The sequence below is a fragment of the Schistocerca americana genome, chromosome 11, assembly GCF_021461395.2.
Source record: "Schistocerca americana isolate TAMUIC-IGC-003095 chromosome 11, iqSchAmer2.1, whole genome shotgun sequence".
Classification (NCBI taxonomy): domain Eukaryota; kingdom Metazoa; phylum Arthropoda; class Insecta; order Orthoptera; family Acrididae; genus Schistocerca; species Schistocerca americana.
In genome coordinates this window covers 155454021-155480402 of record NC_060129.1, presented here as the reverse complement: position 1 = coordinate 155480402, position 26382 = coordinate 155454021, and the positions used below count along the sequence as shown (strand labels likewise).

Sequence of the window (26382 nt, the reverse complement as noted above, 5' to 3'; positions counted from 1 at the left end):
TGCTGTGGGCATGATATCCTTGGGATATGTGAATCTGAAGGAGAGATACAGAAGGATCACCATGCACATGACAATAGTGAATGTGATTGTGGTCTTGGCGGCGCAATCCGTTTGGGCTTGAAATGAGACACATGCCAGCTCCATATCGACGAAGGGTCCCATCTCGCACCAGTCCGCTGCCGCTAAAAGCCCTGAAAAACACAGTGTCACGCGGCTTGAAGCGATACTTGCATCCTTCCTGCGCCGATAACGAGGGTGGAGCAGGTGGAGCCGTGTCCGATGGCGGCTGCCATAAATCAATTCCGAGATGGTCCATTTAGTGGATGCGAACAATAGGAGGATGGAAACAGTAGCAGTGCTTGATCCCTGGTTTATGCAGTGCGAAGTTTGGCTATCTGCTGCTTGAAGGTCTGAAAAAACGTGCCGCTTCCCAGTTTGACTTTGAATAGAACAGTGCACTAGTTAGATGCTGCATTCCACTGCATTCACACAATGTTTCAAATTCATTTCACGTGAATTGAGGGTCGTTGTCTGACACTATGACAACAAAATATAGGAACAAAATAGAGGACAACGCGTGAATTGTGCTAATCACATTTTCGAGTTCATTGGCACAGCAAAAGAAACTTGCCATATGAGCCTACCACAATCAGACAACATGCGTTCCAAAAAGGTCCCACTAAGTTTATGTGCACACGTTGACATCGTGATTGCGACTTAGTCCGAGCAGAGAATTTCTGTAATGGAGCAGACGTGATACTGTGACGTCATCTGTTCTATTTGGATGTCCATACCCTGCCAATGACAGTGTTGACGTGCTAACTGTTTCGTACAAACAATCCCCCAGTGTCCTTGGTGAAGTAACTGCAATACTTCTTTCTGCAAAGCTTTGGGAATCAACACACATGACTGTCCACTTTCAGTCTGAACAAGAATCACACCTTGATGTATAGCAAGGCTATGCTGACATGGAAAGTATTGGCGCACTACGGAGTTCCTTATGCTATGCATGGAGCGAGGCCAAGATGTGCTAATGTATTGTAGCAGAATGTTCAAATCTGAACCAGCTTCAGTGGCCTGTGCACTTTTCTTATAGTTCAGAGGAAAGGATTGAAGCAATTCCGGATCCTAAGCATCGATGTGACAACAGGATGCAGTAGAAGCGTCAAGGTTTGTATCAGGACCAATCGGAAGACTTGGAAATGCGACCGCATTATCATGTTGAGCTGTCGAACGACAAATAATCTCGTACCGGTATTGAGACAACAACAAAGCTCATCTTTGCCATTTTTGGACAGTTTGTATAGGAACTGGCTGCAGCTAGTGGTATTTGAAGATATGCATCATACAAATCAATTTTTTGAAAAGGATGGACCAGCGCCTAATCTGTCCTTGAGAGCCTCTGGCTGTGGCAATGGATAAGTATCAATCACAGTTCGTGGATTGACTGTAGAATTAAAGCCAACACAGGCGAATGCAACCTGAAGTTTTGTGGAGCACAACCAGTGGACTTGCCCACTGACAAGCTTGTATGGGCGCAGTAGCTCTGCTGTCTTGCAGTTCTTAAGGGGACATGCTCTTGAGAATGACCTAAAATTTTAAACAAATTCTGTGTCTATAGGAAAGAGCATTTCATGCTGATTTCAAAAATGTATGGTTTATGGGCATTATCATTTTCAGTTCGTTCTAAAATTGAGGTTGAACGTAATGTTGCACAGGGCCACACCAATCTGTCAGCTAGAAGTGCGTCAGAATACGTGATGCATTATTTTGTTCTTCCTTTTTTTCCGTCATTAGTTACATATCGTTTACACATGTGTATTCTAGAAGGCACTGACTCCCAGAACCAAGGTACAGGCATGTCTAGAAGGCTATGGTTCGGATGTAAACAAAGATCTCAGAATATACGATTTCGGAATTTCATACGTGTGTCGTTTTTTAGTTGTTGTGTGTTGTTTTGTTTCTGTGTGTGTATTTCCTGTGCTAAAAATGCCGAAAGTAAAGAAGTTTACCAACAAACGAAAGTTTTGTGGCAACCAGTTGCAAGCACAACCGAATAATACACGTCAGTTGCTTCAAAAGTCACCTGCAGAAACTTTGTCTACAGGCAGTGCTTCTAGACGTAAACTTTCGCTTTCTGAATGTAATAAGAACAAGCCTAGTAGTATTGTGAGCAGCAGTAACGACGGAAATGTTGTTGTGAACCTAAATATGCTGTCAAGATGTTTGAAGAGTGCTGTGAAATGTAAGTACTGCAATTGTGAAGATAGTATTGACGTTTCTGAAGACATTTCTGCAAGGAAGGGTCTTTCAAGTCGGTTAGTGAGTGCCTGTATCTCGTGTAAGATGCACAGTGATACTATGACATCGCCAGTAACTGATAGTCGACATTATGGTGTAAATATTCAGCTTGCTTATGCAATGCGATGTATTGAAAGAGGAAGGAGAGCTGCCCAGACTTTTTGTGCGGTGATGGATTTGCCTCCATCTACACTGAGGTTTGACAGATACAATAAATTAACACATAATGCTTTATTTGGTGAAAGTGAACATTCTATGAAAAGAGCATCAGAAGAAGCAGCAGCCTCGTCTGACAAAACATACATTGTAGCAGCATTTGATGGGTCTTGGCAGAAGAGAGGTCATACTTCTCTGAATGGGGTTGTAACTGCCACAGTTATGAAACTGGTAAGATACTAGTTTATGAATATCTAACAAATCACTGCCAGTACAAGCAATTTATTGGCACCCCAGTTTGTGTAAAGAACTTCGATGGCCCCAATGGAAACATGGAAATGAAAGGGGTTCTCAACATTTTTATAAGATCAGAGGTCAGTCGTGGTGTGAGGTAGGTAGGCTACCTTGGGAATGGAGACTGTAAAGGACACACTACTGTAGTTAATGACTGACCACATGGGGACACTCTGATAGAAAAGCTTGAATTTGTTCAGCCTCAGACAGAAAACACATAGGTGGTCAAGGTCGAAAAGTGAAACTGATTCTTTCACTCAATATTATGGCTAGCAATGAGGAAAAATGTAGGAGATTTGAAGAACATGAGTCAAGCTGTTTGGCCAACATTATTTCACAGTGTCAACAGATGATTTGTGTCCAAAAGAGGAAGATTCGTGGTGCAAGTACTGCTTGAGCAATGCTACATGTGTAGAATATACCCACAAGCATTTCTTACCACTTGCTGTGATGGAGGCAATTAGGCCTATATAAAGGGATCTGGTAAATAAAAATCAACTTCAGAAATGTATACATGGTCCCTCTCAGAATGCAAATAAAAGCTTCAACAGCCGAAACAACCGAAAACTATAATTGTTGGGCTGACAGTGCTGAAAACTGGTGTAATGGATGCAATAATAACATTCAATGATGGTGCAATTTCAAGTATCAATGTTATGAAGAAATTGAACATCCAGATGAGACCCTTATTGATAAGCGGTGGGTAAGAAAAGCAGTGATAGCTGCAGAAGCTGCTACCAAGGCATCAAGGATAAAGAAAAGAATGAAGAGAGAGAGTATAGAGGATAAAGAAAGAGGAGGACAACCGGAGTACCCAGCAGCAATGTTCTAACCGAGCATAGTGGTAAGTTAATAAATTTGTAAATCTTTTACAATTTACCGAAAACTTGAATTTTCACAACCATGATACACTTTTCTCCTGAAAGACAGAAGTTAAAGTCAGAAAAATTGGTACAGATATTTAGAATGATCTCCTCTACTTCTTTTGCCTTCTATTTCCAGAAAAATTTTTATCATGATGATGATATCGTTGATATTTAAGCTACATTTTCAAATATTTTTGCTGTAGTAAAACAAATTACTTGTCTTTTTCACAGATCAGCATCAGGGAAAGAAACCAAAGGTATGAAACACATATGTGATTGTTGTATGTATTCTGACACTTTTTCCAAGCTATGCAGTCAGTGGTTCTAAAGAAAATGCTACTGCAGTGAAGTAATGTTCCGTTTTTTACGCTATTATAAATATTGTTGTCAGTACCAAAATATAATAAATATCTCGATGATTTTTTGGGAAATGCTTTGAATAGTGACCCTAATCTCCCATTTATAGATCAGTTGCACTATGAAGGTGAAGATAATTCTAAAAATGCAGCTTCAGGGGCATGTCCCCCTTAAGGAGATATGGAAGTAAACTTGTCTACCACTTTCTCTAGCGTTACAGTTTACTTACAACTAACACGTGTACAGGTTTGCAAGTACTGTGTCGTTTATTTACATGTACATTCTGTATTTTCTGCAAAGAAACGAGGAGGACGAGCCCGATTACTAGGAAGTCATGATGCATGTTTTGTTTACTTGTTAATAAGGAGACTCTGTTGTATCGTATTTACATTGTCCCAAGACAGAAATTGTCATGAACCAACGACAGACCTATTCATTACTCAGTGCTGTTCAGAGATTTACAGCACAAAACGATAGTTTAGTGCCGGTATAGTTTCGCTGAACTCACTGATATACACCTTGTGTATGGGGAAGTACGCTGCAACGCTCTCGCTGGTGAAAGGCTGTACTGGGAACGATTTCCTAAGACGCCTCATCTGTCACGATTAATGTCTATTTCACTCGAACGACGAATGCAGGAAACTGGTTTATTGGAAAGAAGAAACGAGGAATCTAGCAACATAGGGACCATATCCTATTTTGAAGAGGAGATGCTGGAGCGTGTTGCAGTGGAACCCACTACGAGTACTCATCGTGTTGCACGTGAAATGGCCACTGCACATACCGGCGTGTGGCGAGTACTCCACGAAAAACAAGTACACCCATGTCACCCACAACGAGTCCAGGCAGTGTTTGTGACTGACTGTGCACGAAGGGTCGCATTGTGCCAGTTATTTCTCCGACAATGGATTGATCGACCAGATTTCCCCCAGATCGTGCCGTTTACTGACAAGGCCTCATTTGATCATGATGGTATTTCGAGAAACAGGAATAGCCATGTGTGGGACGAGGAAAACCCTTATGCTGTAGTAGAGTCACACCATCAAGTACGTTTTGCTGTGAATATCTGGGCCAACATTGTAGGTGACACTCTCATTGGGCCATATCTTCTACCTGGCCGTCTGAATGGCCACCTGTACTAGAAGTTCGTGCAGAAAGTTCTCCCTGAGTTGTTGGAGAACGTGCCCTTGGCTGTCTGTAGGAGGGTGTGGATAAAACATGACGGTGAACTGCCCCACTTCAGTGTGGATGTCTACCACATCCTCTGCGGTGTATTTCCTGGTCGCTGGATTCGAAGGGTAGGTAGTATTTCATGGACTTCGAGGTCATCCAACCTCAATCCCTTCGATAATTTCTTATGGGTATTACTGAAGTCACTTGTGTTTGAGACCCAAGTGGTGTAACGTTCCCTGGCAAACTCACATTATTAAAGAACAAGAGTTTATTTGTACCATATACGCCGCTCTGGGCAAGTTGTATATATCGTAATTATTGAACAAAAATATTACTGAATGTGGTGTAAAAGACATTTGTTATTCTCCTTATATTTTTTTGTTGTAATATTTCTCTGTATTTAGGATAGGAATTTTTCTGTATTTATTATGTGATTGTAAAATGTGTCAGTATTTGCGATAGCAGAGATATATATAAAATGTTGTCAGAAGAGAATAATATCGTCAATTTGCAAAGAAATGTTAATAGTCAGCAATACTATTTAAGCACAATGCATTATGTATTCTTTGGTCTTCTCTGTTCAGAAGTCATTGCGGTAGGACACTGTGAAAGAGTTTTTTACGAATGGGTAGACTTCTTTTGTCTCTGTCTGGACTTAGCCGCCATTAGACGATGCGTTACGAATTAATGTGAGTTGTATTGTCGTTTGATCTAAATATATTAGAGTTTATCAAAAGTGTGAATTATTTATGTAAATTAGCTTGCCCACGTCATCTATAAAATTTCTTTAAGAATTTTTCAGCATTTTTTAGCGGTGTTGCTGGGCTGTGCCGCGACCAACAATAGGCGGCACATTTAAAAAAATTATCAAACCCGTAAATCGGGAACAGAAGCATAAAAATCAATAGTGAATTAAGAAATTGTTCTTCTTTTTCAGTGATCCTGTGGCTGATAAAATTTTAATTAATTATACGTTTGTGCATTCGTAGGCGGATAGCTAATGTTAGTTAACATTGAAATTTAAACAGTTTGGTTCTTTCAAAATATCTTAAATGTGTAATGAAGTAGGTTTGATCAGTGATAAATGTCGGCTTGGCAATAATTAAAACATTTTCTGCTAATAGAGGTAATCTTGTGTTCTATGGCTAGTGCCGGGATAAAATTCAGTAAAAATATTTAACAAAAAAAAACCCACTGCATCTGGAAAGTGTATGCCAAGGCCGAATGATTTAAAGGACTCAATTCTCAACCTAATATTCTTAACCAGTTCATATGAGTTCACGTAAATATTATTTTTTCTTTAAATGTACGTAATTCTTAAGAAAGTAAAAATTTTTATTACCACACGAAAATAAGAGAGTGGTTCTACAACAAAGTTCGCACGAAAGAAAATTAACTTAAAAGCAAAAGATAAAATTTATTATTCTTCTTTAACGAAATTTCAAATCAATTCCATTCATTTCGACGATTTCGTTAAATTGGCGCCCAACGTGGGGCTCGAATATGCAGTGGCCACTAAATACCCGTGAGATAACTAGGGAATTAATATAGTCGAACTTTGTTGCAGAACATTTAATAATTTTTCTATGTATTGTATGTATTGCATAACCAATATTGTGTGGTAATAACTGTGTATGATTTTTTGCATGAGAACACTATGTACCCAGAGGCAAGCTGAAGAAGAGAGCACAATATTTCGAAAAATTAATTACCTACCACAATACCAGGGGGCAGCTGCACCCAAGATAGATCACCAAAAGGTAAAGCTACAGTGTAGTTGTCCTGTGGGTAGTAAAGTAGCCTCAGTGCAGTGTTCTCGGATCATTAGTGGTGTGCTTGTTGTTAGTACTTTGTTTTAAAATAACAGGACATTTAGGTAGTTAGTCATTGTAGTATATAGTAAGTGTGTATTAGTTAATGTCCATTTCTTGTGTGATTATGTCAGTGAAACCTGAGTGTTAGGATATTTAGTTCAGATTTTATTTCTTTTGTTTACTATGGTTAGATTGCGTAGTCAGAAAGATATCAACATGGATAATGAGCAACAGTCAGTAAGTAGTGATACCGAGTTGGAAAGTGGGACACAAAGTAATGTTAGTGACGTAGTTCAGGAAGTACAATGTGAAAATCTGGGGGCAGAAGGGCAAGAAATGTTGCCATTGCCACCCAGTGATTCAGTTGATAGCGGAAATACTGTGCCATCCGCAAGCACTGGACACGGACCAGAGAGTGGTGAGGTGTCAGAAGTGCAATCATTAAGAGTTATGTTCGAGCGCATGCTCAATTTCCAAGCTGAATTTGTACGCGAGCAAGCAGAGCGTGATAGAGAACGTGATGCTGAACAAGCAGAGCGTGTCCAGAGATTGGTAGCTGAATTTGCATGTATGCAAGCAGAACGCGATAAAGAACGTGATGCTAAACAAGCAGAGCGCGATAAAGAACGTGATGCCAAACAAGCAGAGCGCGACAGAGAACGTGATGCTAAACAAGCAGAGCGTGACCGACGCCTGCATGAGAGGGACTTGCAGTTGATGCAAACTTTAGAAGTTATGCAAAGTGAGATTGTTAGTTTGAAACAAAAATATGAAACCATACCCAAAACGGTGCAAGAATTAAGCGAAAGAGTAGATAGTGTTCAAGTGGCTAACGCCAATATCGTAGAGGAAATCAGTGTCCTGACTAATAGGGTCGAACAACTAGAAATTGACACAACTCAAGTAATTGAGAACAAAGTGATCGAACAAGTGCACAAAGTAGAAGATGAAGTCATAAAAGAAATAGATCAGAAAGTGCGCGCCGCAATTGAGGCCAGAGATGTGGGCTCAAGTGCGGATGTGCAGGATCTAAAAAAGATAGTGCACAAGGACATTCCGCTGTGGCAGCGGAGTGTGGACCGTCGTCTTGCCGAGATGGAGCTTAGCTTGCGGCATGACGAGGCACGGGCGTATGTCACGCCAGCCAGGTCCAACAATGATAGGCATATAAATACTGCAGTAAAAAATTGCGACTGCGAGACAGAACAGGCAACCAATGTAAGCGAAACAAATAAATGTCATTCCAAAGTAGTGATTGAAGAAAGCTTGATTAGGAACCGACAGTTTCAGATCTTTACAACGGAGAAGAAATCTGTTCACCCTGTAGTGTTTATCAAGGGATTTAGAAACATTTTGCCTAGCGTTTGGAGTCATACCCAGAAAATACAGTTCGTTATGTCCTACATACAAGGAGATGCTGCATTATGGGCAACCGAAGCAGCTGACAGTTGTGATACATATGAGCAATTTGAAAAAGCATTCTTGGCCAAATATTGGTCAACATGTATCCAGGAGAGATTACGGAAGGAGGTATATAATCCAGAGCCGTATTCTCCACGACTAGGCAATTTGCGAAAATATTTCGAGAAGTACATTAATAAGACCCGTTACTGGGACGAACAGATTTCATCCCGGGATTTGATCAGACTTTTGAAATCACACTTGCCAATACATGTAAAGGAAAGACTTATACACGTGCCTGAAAATGATATGGAACATTTCTTGTCTGTTCTGGACTCAATTGACCTGATTCAGGAGGATGTTAAGGCAGCCTCTGAACAGGCTTGAAGTAACGAAAACGGTTATAGAAATGGTCGAAATAACACGCCTCCACCAAGTAATGGAAACGGCGGAGGTAATAATAGGAGACAAGAGTATGCACAAAACGGAAATAGAGGTAGAGACCGGAACGGCAATAGTCCGCAAGTGAATAATGACCGGAACAGGAGTTTCGATGACCGGTATGAGACAGGCCCACCAAGCAATAATAGATGGAAAAATGCCAGGGGGCCGAGCAACACTAATACTTATAATGATGCAAACCGAACTTGGCTGCAGAACCAGAGGCCCAGTCCGGACCGGCAAAACAGTGATAGATATGACAATAACCGACCGCCACCACAAAATGCGCCAATTGCGCAACCGTGGCGGCCGACGCAACACAACGTGCACATAGTGGAGGTCAGTGACACAGAGCAGCCACGCCCATCCACTAGCAATAATTCAACAAACTAGATGCAGCCGAGATACGCTCTCCATCGTCGGCTGAGGTTTGGAGTGAGAGCAGCCCGACACAGAACAAAACACCGAACAACATCTGTATCCTTAGGTATAATGACGGGGTACAGATGGGAGATGAATTAATAACTGAACCATCCACGTGCATAAAGGAGCACAAAGACAAAGTACAAGCGATAATGGAGATCAAAATTAACAATATTGATGTGCAAGCGGTCGTAGATACAGGTGCTACTGTCAGTGTTATGAGTATGGACTTATTCAAAGTACTGGGGAAGGAAAGGCGTATGCTGACTTTTCCCGTGAATAATTGTAAAGTCACTGGAGCCATAAGTGCACAGCGACAAATAATTAAACTCCAAGTGCGGGTAGAGATGTATTTAGGGGATGAAGCCATAGCGTGCTCATTCCTGGTAGTAAAGGGTTTAAAGGTAGCCTGCATTTTGGGGGTAGATTTTTTGAGAGAAAGGGACGCAATAATCGACCTTTCTCGGGGAAAATTAAGTTTGATGAATGCTGGTAGGAGAATAGAATTGTCCATGCTCAGATCTGAAGAGGTACCTGTACCTAATTGTAATGCTATTAACATAAAGTGTAGGAATCAGTCGATACTACATTTAGACAATCATTGTCTAGGACAGAATCTCTATTATCCTGACGTACAAGGTGATCAATTAAAAGCAAATGTGGACGCACTTGTGAACAAAGTATCACAGTCCGAAAATTTGAATTCAATGCAACAACAGGATTTGGTGCAGTTATTATTTAATTATGCAGATGTATTTTCTGAACGACCAGGAATTGTTAAGGGATATCAGTACAATATCGAGGTGAAGCCTCACAAAAATTACTGTCGAGCCTCATACTCCATTCCTTGGCCCAAGAAGGAAAAAGTTTTTTTACGAACATTTGGAGAGTTAAATAAATTTTTCAGGTTATACATTGTATATAAGCACACAAGATAAGAAAAGCAGGATGCAACCTTACCAGGTGCGCTAAAAAAGGGAAGAAAAATATAATCGACATGTGACGAATAACCAAAAATTTAGTGTTGGGGACTTGGTACTCTTACGCAATCATCCTAAGTCCTCGGCATCCTTGAAACAGAATAGCAAGTGGCAATTGGTGTACAGTGGACCTTTTAGAGTAGTAAGTGTGCCACATGAGTGTAGCTATCTCTTAGCAGATCCCCACTCAGGGAGAGTACGGGGACTGTATCCGTGTAAGGATGTAAAAGCATTCCTACAGTAAAAGACTAATAGTCATATGTGGACACCATTCGTTTGTAAATAATGAACATTAATGATGTGTGATCTTTAGAGATAATGTACTAGTGTAGAAGTGTTTAGTTATAAGAATATGATTGACTTTCTCATGTGTATGGATATTTGTGTTATGTACTCTTTTAATTTGTGTTATCTAGAACATGCTCTAAATGTTTGCACAGATAATCTGATTAGTGCAATTATTTGTAGTGTTAAGCTGTGACAGAGTTCAATCAAAAAGAACATTTTAGTAATGATTAGTTAGTGTACTACATAATTTTCTATGTGCCCAAATTTGAAATATTTCTTGGCACAATCTTTTCTATTATGTGTATGTATGTAGATATGTGTAGCTGTCAGATTGACAGATTCGAACCCAGAATAATATCAATAATATGAGGCCCTGAGAACTTTATTATCTCACCAATGTTATTAGAGAAAATAATGCACCCAGTAGTGACCCGAGGGCACCACGGGAGGCAAACTTGTTGCAAATTTATCTAATGCAAAGTTACGCACAAAGAAACTTCAATTGAAGCATGTGCAGATTCAAACAGTAAAAAAGAGCTAGCCAGATACAGTCCAAGTCAATTTTTGCCTACAGAGACTACACTGTAGTTACGTAGGACGTTGATAGTAAAGTGTGACATGAGTTCAAAGGAGTTATTGAACAATATGCCTGAATCCGGCTGGAATGCACAAATAAAATCTACTCGAACACGAATATAGATGACTTTTGGGCAAACTAATACCAAATTTTAATATTTTGTTACCATGTACGCAAATATCACACCTTGGTAAAGAGTTACGAATGTGCTATTACAAAAAAAAAAAAAAAAAAAAAAAAAATTGCACAGTGGACATTGTAAATAAAAATAAAGGAACTTAAACAAAAGTGCAGTATTGTGCGGCAGAGACAGACAGTGACCGTTAAACCTGCAGCAATACGTCACGGAGTAGTTGTGTATAAGTGATAAAAAACTGTATCATCGCCGTGTGTGCAAATGGACAAGGAACTAGCACGACACGAACAGTGAACCGATAACGGACGGTAGATCAAGCTAGTGTCAAACTTTAACTCTTTGTGTGTCAAGGGACGCTAGGAAAGCGCATTGACTACAGAGATACATTTTGTCCAAAGGTGAAAACTTGCGTGTGACTAATGACAAGTCATGACATGGTGAAAAATATTGTATGCCCATAAAACGTGTTACTGTGACAACGAAACAGTGTGCAAACCAGACTAGTGAAGGCCTACTGAGTAATAACTGCCACTAACTGTGTGCGTTCTTTCCCACAGCAGGAAAAATGCCTATAAGGATAGTACACTGTTTCTGAACTTGTTGCATGTTTCCTGGAGCACTGCAAGAAGACGTCGCACGGGCGAGCGGATATCCAACGCGCATCCGGCTACATCAGCTATGCAGCGGCCGCAGCAGCCCGTAGCAGACCAGACAGACAACCACGCTCCTCCGCGTCGTAGCTGTCAACGCCGGGGGCGGTGACCTACACGGAGTCAGCGCGCCGCGCCGAGCGCCGCTCAACAATCACTCCGCACCGCTCACCAAATACAGCATTATTGATTTTTTTTTATGTTCACATAAACTGAATAACATGTCAATGACTTCATTTCGATAAACATTGACCATTTACTACGTAGGACAAGTGACCTTGTAGTGTATCACAAGAATAATAGTATCATACACAAAAAACTTCAGTCGAACTGTATGTGACTGTGATATTGTGTAATTGTGTAACCGTTTGTGACGAACTGCAAATTTAATTCAAATGAATAACTGTTAAAGAGGCAATATTGACCATGAACCAACTGGGATGGCTGGGCTCCGGCACAGTTTTGCCCAGGTTTTCTGTTTGCCTACGCCCAAATGGGGGAGCCATGAACTTATATAACCCTGGGACTAAATAAAAGAGCCATTCCGTAAAATATACAAGTGTAAAGAACGTTACTGGCACCATTGTGTCAAAGTGTAAAAACTCTTTGCCAAATGCTGCCAGGGGGCAATGTAACGTTCCCTGGCAAACTCACATTATTAAAGAACAAGAGTTTATTTGTACCATATACGCCGCTCTGGGCAAGTTGTATATATCGTAATTATTGAACAAAAATATTACTGAATGTGGTGTAAAAGACATTTGTTATTCTCCTTATATTTTTTGTTGTAATATTTCTCTGTATTTAGGATAGGAATTTTTCTGTATTTATTATGTGATTGTAAAATGTGTCAGTATTTGCGATAGCAGAGATATATATAAAATGTTGTCAGAAGAGAATAATATCGTCAATTTGCAAAGAAATGTTAATAGTCAGCAATACTATTTAAGCACAATGCATTATGTATTCTTTGGTCTTCTCTGTTCAGAAGTCATTGCGGTAGGACACTGTGAAAGAGTTTTTTACGAATGGGTAGACTTCTTTTGTCTCTGTCTGGACTTAGCCGCCATTAGACGATGCGTTACGAATTAATGTGAGTTGTATTGTTGTTTGCTCTAAATATATTAGAGTTTATCAAAAGTGTGAATTATTTATGTAAATTAGCTTGCCCACGTCATCTATAAAATTTCTTTAAGAATTTTTCAGCATTTTTTAGCGGTGTTGCTGGGCTGTGCCGCGACCAACAATAGGCGGCACATTTAAAAAATTATCAAACCCGTAAATTGGGAACAGAAGCATAAAAATCAATAGTGAATTAAGAAATTGATCTTCTTTTTCAGTGATCCTGTGGCTGATAAAATTTTAATTAATTATACGTTTGTGCATTCGTAGGCGGATAGCTAATGTTAGTTAACATTGAAATTTAAACAGTTTGGTTCTTTCAAAATATCTTAAATGTGTAGTGAAGTAGGTTTGATCAGTGATAAATGTCGGCTTGGCAATAATTAAAACATTTTCTGCTAATAGAGGTAATCTTGTGTTCTATGGCTAGTGCCGGGATAAAATTCAGTAAAAATATTTAACAAAAAAAACCCACTGCATCTGGAAAGTGTATGCCAAGGCCGAATGATTTAAAGGACTCAATTCTCAACCTAACATTCTTAACCAGTTCATATGAGTTCACGTAAATATTATTTTTTCTTGAAATGTACGTAATTCTTAAGAAAGTAAAAATTTTTATTACCACACGAAAATAAGAGAGTGGTTCTACAACAAAGTTCGCACGAAAGAAAATTAACTTAAAAGCAAAAGATAAATTTTATTATTCTTCTTTAACGAAATTTCAAATCAATTCCATTCATTTCGACGATTTCGTTAAAGTGGATGCGGAGAAGGAATTAGTTGCCAGCGTTCCAGCTGCCTGTGATGTGATCCGAAAGACACCAGCGATCTTTGTCAGGGTGCGTCAGAATCTTGTTCGCCGATGTTATACTTGGAGTGAGGTTGATGGCCCGCAATTTCAGCACATTTTGTAAAACAAAGTATAAATGGCACGTTCATCGTGCCACTGATGGTATTTGCCGTTAACTGTAACAAATATAAATAAAAAAGTACACAGTAATGTGATTTTATTCCTATTATCTCTATAAGATGGTTACTCTGACCCTATGTTTCTTACCTGAAATTCTTTAGTGGAACATATTTTCTGTACTGTTAAATTTTTGCACCCTCTTACGGAAACACCCTGTACAAAAGGCCACCGAATGAAAGCATGCGAGATCGGTTTTGCCACAAGAGCGGCACTCTGGGATTAGTGCATATCCACTTCCCACACAGCTGCCAAAAGATGGGAGCACAGGGAACAGTATGATTAGAGAATATACTGTACGGATGGATAATCAAACAAAAAATGCACATTAGATACTGCAAAGGGTATAAAAGAAAAGGGAAAAGGAGCGTAAATAAGGTAAAGAAATGACAAAGCAATTCGAGGAAGACATAAAAGGCAATCTGTCTGTACTCACGGAAGATATGTCTAAAACCAAGCAGAGAGCAACAGAAGGGAAGCAGTAGGCAGTAGATGCACAGAGAGATGCTAGGCTAGCGTGTATCCAGGTTATGGGAGACAGAAAAAAAAGCTCTAATAGTCATGTAACGCATGAGACGAGCGACGAATGTGGTTAGCCAAATGACAAATTTTGTTACTATGCTACAAAAACACTAGAAGGCATTGATAAAGGGAAAGAGCGAATAGGCATCACAAATTTCGTGTATGATGATTCACCTGGAGCAGCAGCAGGGAGAAATGAATGAAGTACTGAGGAATCTCTCTCAGATTAACTCACAGCAAAAAGAAGTGGCCAAAGATGTGAAGGAACTACAGGGTTACGTGAAGCTTATGTAATGTCGTTACAAAAGGAAAACTTCAGAATACTAGGACAGCAGGAGAATGTGGAACAAGATGAATGAACAGAAAGTGTGACCATCACACTGGACAACGTCACTGCAGACCGTTGAAACTGCTATGTTTTGCGCCGGCCGGGGTGGCCGAGCGGTTCTAGGCACTTCAGGCGACTGCTACGGTTTGCAGGTTCGGGCATGGATGTGTGTGGTGTCCTTCTGTTAGTTAGGTTTAAGTCTTTCTAAGTTCTAGGGGACTGTTATTGAAGTTAACGAGCGGTATCTTCTGCCTTGTGGCCATTGACGTTCCAGTTACCTGTCCTGGTCGTTGACGTAATTTTAGGCAGTGTTGTTGCTGCCTAGCGCAGTGTGTAGTTCGGCGGCTGCGGTGTTATTGGTCGTTGTGGGCGCCAGTATTCTGTGTGTCAATGTATTGAAATCTTGTGATCGTTTTGCTGGCTGCATGGAGCGGAACTGATCTTGTTTATTGGTCGGTCGGCTGTCTGTCGGCTTCGTTGCCGTCAGATTAAGAAGCTGTTGCACAGGCTGCCTGTCTTACCTAAACGGGCGTTAGCATTACAATTCCAGGCCAACCCTTGGAAACTTCTGAGCGCCGTTCCTTGTGTGTTACATAGTAATTTCCCTCTTTGGGTTTTTAGTTATTTGGTTAAATATGTGGCCTTCAGCCGAGTATCAATATCTCTCAATTAATGTTCTTGTCTTGCCCTTAAGGCATGAGTTTGTTATTTTTTTATATGTGGCCTTTATTCCAATTTTACGCGAGATGTTTTAAGGTACGGCTTTCTGCCTAAATGGCATTAAGCCGTTAAACATACTTTGTCGGTATGTGGCCTTCAGCCGAGTATTACTATCTCTTAAATTAAATTTCTTGTCTTGCCCTTAAGGCATGAGATTTTTATTCTTTACAGGGCCCTTCAACCAACTTTCATATGAAATGTTTTAACATACGGCCTTCTACCTTCTAAAATAGGAACTTTTCTTTCTAGGGACTAAGCCGTTAAATTACACTCCTGGAAATGGAAAAAAGAACACATTGACACCGGTGTGTCAGACCCACCATACTTGCTCCGGACACTGCGAGAGGGCTGTACAAGCAATGATCACACGCACGGCACAGCGGACACACCAGGAACCGCGGTGTTGGCCGTCGAATGGCGCTAGCTGCGCAGCATTTGTGCACCGCCGCCGTCAGTGTCAGCCACGTGGCCGTGGCATACGGAGCTCCATCGCAGTCTTTAACACTGGTAGCATGCCGCGACAGCGTGGACGTGAACCGTATGTGCAGTTGACGGACTTTGAGCGAGGGCGTATTGTGGGCATGCGGGAGGCCGGGTGGACGTACCGCCGAATTGCTCAACACGTGGGGCGTGAGGTCTCCACAGTACATCGATGTTGTCGCCAGTGGTCGGCGGAAGGTGCACGTGCCCGTCGACCTGGGACCGGACCGCAGCGACGCACGGATGCACGCCAAGACCGTAGGATCCTACGCAGTGCCGTAGGGGACCGCACAGCCACTTCCCAGCAAATTAGGGACACTGTTGCTCCTGGGGTATCGGCGAGGACCATTCGCAACCGTCTCCATGAAGCTGGGCTACGGTCCCGCACACCGTTAGGCCGTCTTCCGCTCACGCCCCAACATCGTGCAGCCCGCCTCCAGTTGTGTCGCGACAGGCGTGAATGGAGAGACGAATGGAGACGTGTCGTCTTCAGCGATGAGAGTCGCTTCTGCCTTGATGCCAATGATGGTCGTATGCGTGTTTGGCGCCGTGCATGTGAGCGCCACAATCAGGACTGCATACGACCGAGGCACACAGGGCCAACACCCGGCATCATGGTGTGGGGAGCGATCTCCTACACTGGCCGTACACCACTGGTGATCGTCGAGGGGACACTGAATAGTGCACGGTACATCCAAACCGTCATCGAACCCATCGTTCTACCATTCCTAGACCGGCAAGGGAACTTGCTGTTCCAACAGGACAATGCACGTCCGCATGTATCCCGTGCCACCCAACGTGCTCTAGAAGGTGTAAGTCAACTACCCTGGCCAGCAAGATCTCCGGATCTGTCCCCCATTGAGCATGTTTGGGACTGGATGAAGCGTCGTCTCACGCGGTCTGCACGTCCAGCACGAACGCTGGTCCAACTGAGGCGCCAGGTGGAAATGGCATGGCAAGCCGTTCCACAGGATTACATCCAGCATCTCTACGATCGTCTCCATGGGAGAATAGCAGCCTGCATTGCTGCGAAAGGTGGATATACACAGTACTAGTGCCGACATTGTGCATGCTCTGTTGCCTGTGTCTATGTGCCTGTGGTTCTGTCAGTGTGATCATGTGATGTATCTGACCCCAGGAATGTGTCAATAAAGTTTCCCCTTCCTGGGACAATGAATTCACGGTGTTCTTATTTCAATTTCCGGGAGTGTATTTGCAGATGTGCAGCCTTCAGCCGAGTTTTAATGTCTCGTAAATTAATGCTCTTGTCTTGCCCTTAAGGCATAAGATTGTTATGCTTTTGTTTTCAGATAAGGCCTTCTGCTTTTTGATTTAAACTCTTCTTATTTCTTAATATGCAGCCTCGAGCCAAGGTCAATTAAAATTAAATTTCTAAGTCCTTCAGCCTGTTTGGATTGAAGATTTCGAAAATATTCTTGGGTGGAAGCTCCAGAAGAAGCTTGTATTTCAATTTCTTACTTAGGTCTTGTGTCTTGGATTTTGAGTATGGCCATCAGCCGATCTAAGGTTAATCAAAGGAGGTCGATTAAAGTTTTGAGTGGTTTGCATCCTTGTTGTAATATTGTGTGTGTTGATGAGTAAAGTTTGTATTTTGAGTGAAACTGACAGCAACTTATTATGGCCCCTTTCCACAACCTAATCTGCTCTGTCCTGTTAGCCCAGGCATTTCAAAAACTTCTATTAATTTTCTCATTTTATAGAAGTTCCACATAGCACCAAAAATGCACCTAAAAAGCATTTTCCACTAATAAAATACTGTAGAAACCTGGTGTTTATAAGTAATCGAGAATTATTCAATTTCTTTTGAATTTTCAGCAAAAGGAGTGCCCCACCTTTTACCTGTAGTAGTCTAGAAGCATTCTTGTTGTAATGGTACTGGGGTCGTTGTATGTACTATGTAAATATGGGTGCAAAGCAAGACTGCAGGATTTTCTTAATTCTTTATCTTAAAAGTAGCAGAGGTCGCATAGAAAGCTTTATTCATTTTACTCCAGATTCGTTTGCATTACACTGAACTTGATCCTAGGATGTATGTGAGCCGCTGGTGGTTGATCCGCTCGGCTAGGGCCAGCGGCGTGTCCCCATCGTCATTCCTGACTTCCCTGTCGGCCCCTGCCTCCAGTAGCGCAGTCGCCGCATCTGCGTGTCCACGCCGTGCCGCATAGTGCAGTGGTGTGATCCCACTTTGATCCCTGGCGTTGGGGTCGGCAGAGGATGCTGCCAGCAGCCGCACCACAGCCGCATTGCCTATCCATGCAGCCATGTGCAGAGGTGTGTTCTGCCAGCGGTCCCTGGCGTTGACATCTGCTCCATCCTCCAGCAAACGCCTCACCACCTCCACGTGTCCCCTCCTTGCTGCCCAGTGCAGTGCTGTCCACTTGTCGTCGTCCTTCGCCTCTACGTCCGCCCCCATCGCCACCAAAGTTCGCACCTTGCTCACTGACCCCTCCTTAGCTGCCACGATCAGCATCTTGCCCTTCTCTTCTCCGGAAAGATCCCTACAACAAAAGAAAGATACTTACAAATTTCTCTCAACACACATATCTGAGGACGAAGCACTATCGCAGAACTGTGATGAGTTCCAACAACTCATCTCTCCAAGAAGTTTACCACAATAGACTGGTGTCCAAAGTTAAAGCAACAAACTGCGATTTCCGCATCGTGTGTCTCATTCCAATGTATTCATACCAACTGTCAGCAGATGCCTGAACCATGGTGTTCTGCATGGTAGCTGGCATTCCAGTCAATGAACAACTACAACGATGAAGTCAGTGAAACTACAAAATGGGGTAGTGTTTGCTGGGTAGTCCCACATCCACAATCGCTGTAGACACAGTCACAGACGGTGGAGTATGGTACAGAGAAGACGCCTACCAGGCTCCCTGCGCTCTGTTGTTTCTCAGATGTGGGGACAGTTTGTAGAGACAGAAACTGTATCTCAAAGACGGGGGCAGGACCCAGCACGTGTGATACCAGAAAGAAAGAACCGTTATCTGGCTAAAAGGGCATCACAGCACCGCCTTGCAACTGCATGGCAACTGCCATATAACCTCGCAGCATGCACTGGTTGTGTTGAATCGAGGTAGACGTTATACAGAAGGCATCAGCAGAGTGGCCTTTATTGTCAGAGACCTGTTGTATATGTACCTCTGACACATCTTCACAGAAATAAATGTTAAAGTCGTCAACATGCCACCTAGATGGCCGAGCAAATAGTCCACGTCCTTTTCACAGGTGAGTTCCAATACACTCTGTAGAGTGATTCTCGACGGATTTGCATATGGAGGGAATGCGGAACACGATTTCGGAAACCAAACAGCTTTGTAAAAGACTGATATTGAGGATTACCCCTGATGTTGACTACTCGAACACCTCTTCATGATGTTGTACGGGTGAATCGGCTAGGTTTAACTCCTGTCAGGTATCGCGACGAGATCTTGGGACCTCATATGCGGTTTTTGCGAGGTGCTCTGCCGTAGACTTCGTATTGTTGGACGATAATGCTAAGCCTCATAGAGATCAGGTGATTGACGTTTTCTTGGGAATAGAAGATATTGCACGTATGGGGTGGTTCGCTCGATCTCCCAATTTGAATCCCATAGAGCATGCCGGGGACACACTAGGGAGATGGGTTGCATCACATAAGCTTCCACCAACAATTCTATAAGAAACTTCCTGGCAGATTAAAACTGTGTGCCGGACCGAAACTCGAACTCGGGACCTTTGCCTTTCGCGGGCAAGTGCTCTACCAGGCAAAGGTCCCAAGTTCGAGTTTCGGTCCGGCACACGGTTTTAATCTGCCAGGAAGTATCATATCAGCGTACACTCCGCTGCAGAGTGAAAATCTCATTCTGGGAATTCTATAAGACTTGCGAGTAGCTCTGCAATAAGAATAGTGTAATTGCCTCCACATGAGATCGATGACATCATTCACAGCTTTCCCTGTCACTGCCAGGCTTGTATGAGTCAGAGGTGGTCACACCCGATGCTGAAAACATTAACCAGTTGTCGAATTTTGTGTGCAAATCGGTTAAGTTTTAAAAAAAAGGTGAACATTTTTATCTACCTTTGTGCATTTTGTAGCTGTTCATGTTTTTATATTTTACATCGTTTCTATTTTACTATCACCTGTTTCTACTATTTTATGGCAAAATATACGCAACCTTGTAAAATTTCCATTTGTTGCTTTAATTTTGGACACCGGGGTACATCAAATTTCACGCGCTTTTTATACCATTCAAATTACTAGCCGAGCTGCGTGTTGGCTTCGTAAACATACTAAAGACCTAGTGATTGGGCCGGAACGTCGGTTTTAGTTTATTATTGTTGTTAGTTTTTAGCAATGACGCGGCATAATACCCAGAAGAATTTTAATCACTATGACACCGGCCGCGGAATCCTACGTTCTTATGACACTAAAGACCTGACAACATTTAGGTATATTGCTGTTGATGTTGTGGTCTTCTGTCCAGAGACAGCTCTGATGCTGTTCTCCATACTACTCTAGCCTGTGCAAGCTTCTTCAACGACAAGTAACTTCTGCAACCGACATCCTTCTGAATTTGCCTTGTGTATTCATCTTTTGGTCTCCCTCTACGACATTTATCCTCCACGCTGCCCTCCAGTACTAAGTTGGTAATCCCTTGATGCCTCTGAACATGCCCTACCAACCGATCCCATCTTGTAGTCAAGTAGTACCACAAATTCTTCTTCTCTCCAATTCTGTCCAGTACCTCTTCATTAGTTACCTGATCTACCCATCTAATCTTCAGCATTCTTCTGTAGCACTGCATTTCTCTTCTATTCCCTTCTTGTTTACATCGTTTCTTGTCCATCTTTCACTTCTATAGAGGGCTACACTCGATAGAAAAACTTTCAGAAAAGACTTCCTGACACTTAAATCTATACTCGATGTTAACTAATTTCTCTTCTTCTGAAACACTTCTTCTGCCATTGCCAGTATACATTTTATATCCTCTCTCCTTCGACCAAGATCAGTTATTTTGCTTCCCAAATAGCTTTACTCGTTTACTACTTTAAGTGTCTCATTTCCTAATTTAATTCCATCGGCATCAGCCGATTTGACTGCATTCCTTTATCCTCGTTTCGCTTTTGCTAATGTTCATCTTATATCCTCCTCTCAAGACACTATCCATTCCATTCAACTGCTCTTCCAGGCCCTTTGCTGTCTGTGACAGAATTACAATGTCATTGGCAAACGTCAAAGTTTTTGTTTCTTCTCCATGGCTTCTAATTCCTAATGTAAATTTTTCTCTTGTTTCCTTTACAGCTTGCTCAACATACAGATCGAATAACATCAGGGATAGGCTGCGAGATACGCTACACTCTCAGCTCAAAAGTATCTAGATACCTCTATCTAATGTGTGTCTGGCCAACAAGTGTAATTAGAGGCCGATCCGCTAGTATAAAAGGAGGCAGAGAGACTTGTGTCGTCAGTACAGAACCAGAAATAGCAGAATGGGTCCATCACGGGGGTTAGGGACTTTGAATGTGCACTAGACACTGGATGTCACCTGAGTAACAAATGTACCAGGAATGTTTCGACCCTTACACAGTAGCTCTAGGCGACTTTTGGAGACGCTTTTGTGAAGTGCAAATGCAGAGCAACAACCATAGCAAAAGGTAGAGGCGGCATATACTGATGGACAGAGACCATGAAGCTTTATGGAGGGTCGCTGTAAAAAATCGCATCAAGCACTGCAGCCAGCACAACGACTGTGCATAGGGAGGTAAAAAGAATGTTGTAAAATGGTCGAGCCACCCCCCCCCCCCCCCCCCCAATGAGGCACACATTTCTGCAGTCAGTGCTACGCAACACTAAAATTGGTGAAATGCGTGACGCCACTGGGCAATGGATGAATGGAAACGAATGGTCTGCACAGATGAACCACCTGTGGCAATCCGATAGAAGGCTCTGTTTTTGGCTGATAACTGTAACCTGCCATCTTGTGTAACGTCAGAAGTGAAGGAGAGAGGAGATGGCGTTAAATTATCGGCATATTTCCATGGTTATGGTATCATTCCCCTATTGAGCTTAAGAGAACACTAAATTCGACAGCATTGCAAGCACGTTTCCCAGCTTTGTGTACTGCACACTGTAGATCAACATTGTTTGCGTTAGCAAGACAGTGCTTCTTATCATAAATCATTACCTGTCAGGCAACAATTTTTGGACAACAGCTTTATATGAATGTACTGTCCGTCCAGAATTCCGAGCTAAATCCAATGCAATTGCTCTGGGATGAGTTAGAAGCTGGCTTCGCTGGAGACTGAAGCGCCAACGTTGAAGAATATTGGGTTCTCATTTCTCCATATAATTTCACACCCATTACTCAAAGTTCCCTCAGCAGAATAAAAGCCTTGATAGAGATGAAACTTTAACACACCCTTTATTAATTTTCTCTACTACGTGTCCATATACCGTCGATGAAACTGAATGTCTACTGAGAAACGGGCCATGTTATTTACATGTGACATAAACACCTACATTTTGATACTACGAACTGCGTGTTGCATGCTCAGGAATAATATGTAGCACTTCCTTTATGAAGTAAAGACAATTAAGTACAGATACATTCTATTAATCTGTCAAATGAGATTATTTTAGCCAGTAGTTTTCTACTCGGTTTGATGTGGCCTGCCACGAATTCCTCTCTTGCACCAACCTTCATCTGAAAGTAGCACTTACACCCTACACACTCAATTAATTGTTGGATGTATTTCAATCTCTGTCTTTACCTTCAGTCTTTACGCTATACATCTCCTTCGTCTTGCCAGTGATTCCGTATATCGCTGATTCTGGAGAGTACTCCCTCGTTCCATATCTGACAAGTCCACCTAATTTTCAACACTTTTCTCTATCACCACATTTCACACGCTCCTAGTCTCCTCAGTTCCGGTTTTTTGCCACTGTCCACCGTTCAATATCATACGAAGTAGTAATCCAAACATAAATGTTTCATAGCAGCGGAATTATGTTGGCTAGTTGTACCCATATTGCCTTTGCTACTACGCTTCTCATGCCCTTCTGGCTTTGTATATCAAGGGTTATTTTGGTTCCAGAATTTCTTAATATCGGCTACTTCGTGACCACCAATTTAAGTGTTAAGTTTTCTGACATCTACTATTTCTCAGTAGAATTTTCTTTTAGTGGTTCATTCTCAATTCACATTCCTTGCTCACCCGACTCTCCATTCAATCAGCAGATCCTGTAACTATTCACTTTCGCTGAGGATAGCAATGTCATCAACCAAATTTTTCATTGGCATCCTTTCACCGCGAATTTTAATTCCACCCATGAACTTTTATTATATTTCCATCACAGCTTCTTGAATGTGTAGATGGAATAGCAGGGGCAAAAGACTGCTCCTGTCTTACACACTTAATCTGAGCACTTTGTTCTTTATCTTCCAGTCTTACTGTTCCCTCTTGGTTCTTGTGCATGTTGTAACCTACCCGTCCTTCCCTGTAACTTAATCATATTTATATAAGACTTTCGAAGATCTTGCAGAGTTATATAATGTCGAACACTTTTTCTAGGTCAAAAAACTTTTTAGTTGCTTCCATTATAACGTACAACTTTCGAACACCGTGTCTGGTGCCTTTACTTCTTCTAAAGTCAAACTGACCGTCATTTGACAGTTTCTCAATTTTCTTTTCACTTTTTCCGTATATCATTCTCGTCGGCAGCTTGGATGCATGAGTAAGAAAGGTGATTGCGCACTAGTCCTCACACTTATCTGCCCTTGCTATCTTGGGAAATATGTGGATGATATTTTTGTAAAAGAGTGATGGTATGTCGCCAACTCACAGATTCTACTCTCCAACTTGAATTGTCGTTTGGTTTCCACTTTACCCAATGAACTTAGTAGTCCTGATGAAGCGCTAGGTACCCTGTCAGTTTTATTTGTTGTCAAATCATCCAGAGTTCTTTAAACTACTGGCTCTAATAGTAGATCCTGTATATCTTCCCTGTCGACACAGATTCCTTCCTCTATCAAATCATCGAACAAGGTCCCTATTCGTAGAGGCTCTCAGTGTAATCTTTCCACCTATGTGCTCTGTCTGCTGAGGCTGGCAGTGGAATTCCCATGGTGTTTGTAATTTAGATTTTTCTATATTATTTGTCAGTCCTGCAAAAGACTGTTTCTTTTTAGTTTTTTCACAATTTTTCTGCAGTTGTTTCACCTAGTCTACGCGGCACGTCCCACATATGTCATTTCTAATTGGCCTACACTGAGGTGACAAGCCATTCAATAGTGGTGTGCACATATACAGACAGCGGCAGTGTCACACACACAAGGTACAAAAGTGCAGTGCATTGGCAGAGCTGTCATATGAACTCAGGTGATTCGTGTGAAGGGGTCTCCGTCGTGATTATGGCCACACAGTGGGGATTAACTTTCAACACCAAATAGTAGCTGGAGGTAGATGCATAGGACATCCCATATCGGAAATCGTTAGGGAATTCAATATTCCAGGATACACAATGCCAAGGGTGTCCCAAGAATACTAAATATCAGGCATTATCTCTCATCACAGTGAATGCTGTGGCTAACAGCCTTCATACAACGACCAAAAGCAGCGGCTTGTGCATGTAGTGGTCGGTGCTAAGAGACAAGCAATACTTTGTGAAATAACCGCAGAAATCAATGTAGAATATACGACGAACGTATCCACTAGGACAATGCGCCAAATTTTCCGTTAAGTGCTGTGGCAACAGATGACCAATGCGAGTGACTTCACTACCAGTATGTTACCACCCGCAATTCCTTTCCTGGTCTCGTGACCATAATGGTTGAAGGCTAGACGACTGGAAAAGCGTGGCCTGGTCAGATAAGCCTCGGATTCAGTTGGTGAGAGCTGATTGTAATGTTCAAGTGTGGCGTAGAACCCACGAAGCATTGGACTCAACTTGCCAAAAAGGGCCTGTGCAAAATGGTGTTGGCTCTGTAATGGCATGCTATGTGCTTACGTGGAATGGGCTGGGACCTCTCGTCCAACTGAACGAATCATTGACTGGAAATGGTTAAGGTTACCTACTTGGAGACTATTTTCAGCCATTTGTTGACTCAATTTTCTCAATCAGCGATTTAATGTCCGTGGGCGACAACTGTCCACGATTGATTTGAGGAACATTGTGGACAACTGGTGTAAATGATTTGGCCACCCGGATTGCGCATCATGAATCCCACCGATGATTTATTGGACATAATAGAGAGGTCAGTTCTTGTACAAAATCTTGCAGCAGGAACACTTTCGTAGTTGTGGATGGCTATAGAGGCAGCCTGGCAATGTATTTTTACAGGGGACTTCCAACGACTTCTTGGGTCCCCACCACCTCAAGTTGTTGTTCTAGGTTGCGCACAAGGAGGTCTGACATGACATTAGGAGGTATCCCACGACTCTTGCCACCTCAGTGAACGTAGCTTTATTCCTGTCTTTCTCTGAACATTTACATGCTTTCTTATTTTGTTGATCAGTTGCAGTCTTTCTACAGTTACTCAAGGTTTCTTCGAAGTTAGCTTCCTTTTATCTGTGTTTATCTGTCCACCACCTATGATTTTACGTTCTAGAGATGTCCACTCCTCTTCAATTAAATAGCCTACTGTGATATTCCTTACCGCCGTTTACACATCGTTCATTAACTTCAAGCACATCTCATCATTTTTCATTACTGCATGATGCTACATCCTTCTATGCTGATTCTTCTGGACGATTCTGCTAAACGTCACTCTACTCTTCATAATTATTAAATCTTTGTGTACATCTGGGTACACCTTACGTTCCAATATCTGATGTCGCAATCTCTGTCTGACCATGAAGTAATCCAGCTCGAATCCTTCAGTGTCCCTGGGTATTTTCCATGCATATTTTTCCTCACATGATTCCTGAACAGAGTATTCGTTATTACCATTTCAATTTGACTGCATAATTCAACTAGACGTTTACCTCTCTCATCACTGTGCCAAACCCATAATCCCCATGACAATTTCTTCTTTTCTTTCCTCCACAATCGCATTTCAATTCCATGCTTCCTCTCTTTTCTCCATTTCATGTGTCGTTGCCATCTGTACCTGAACTACTGTTGTCGGTGTTCGTTTGATGTCGAATCGCCGGCCGGTGTGGCCGAGGGGTTCTAGGTGCTTCAGTCTGGAACCGCGCGACCGCTACGGTCGCAGGTTCGAATCCTGCCTCGGGCATGGATGTGTGTGATGTCCTTAGGTTAGTTAGGTTTAAGTAGTTCTAAGTTCTAGGGGACTGATATCTCAGATGTTAAGTCCCATAGTGCTCAGAGCCATTTGAACCATTTTTGATATCGAATCTGGTGAGAAAAACTCTGTC

General features: G+C 42.1%; 1 protein-coding gene and 1 long non-coding RNA gene across 3 annotated transcripts in view; both read right to left on the bottom strand.

Annotated features, from left to right (window-relative positions):
• Window positions 1–13656: 13656 nt before the first annotated feature.
• Window positions 13657–15897, bottom strand: LOC124554070. The gene is made up of 2 exons (XR_006968232.1): window positions 14037–15897; window positions 13657–13945 (listed from the first exon to the last, which is right to left on the bottom strand). It is a non-coding gene; the product is annotated as an uncharacterized LOC124554070 (long non-coding RNA).
• Window positions 15898–17979: 2082 nt separating this feature from the next.
• Window positions 17980–26382, bottom strand: part of LOC124554069 (ankyrin-3-like) — a 52289-nt gene continuing 43886 nt past the window's right edge. For both annotated transcript variants that reach the window (XM_047128113.1, XM_047128114.1), the window contains exon 6: window positions 17980–18515. In XM_047128113.1, coding sequence (XP_046984069.1) covers window positions 18023–18515 — 493 coding nt within the window. In that variant the 3' untranslated portion in view covers window positions 17980–18022. The remainder of the gene's footprint in view (window positions 18516–26382) is intronic.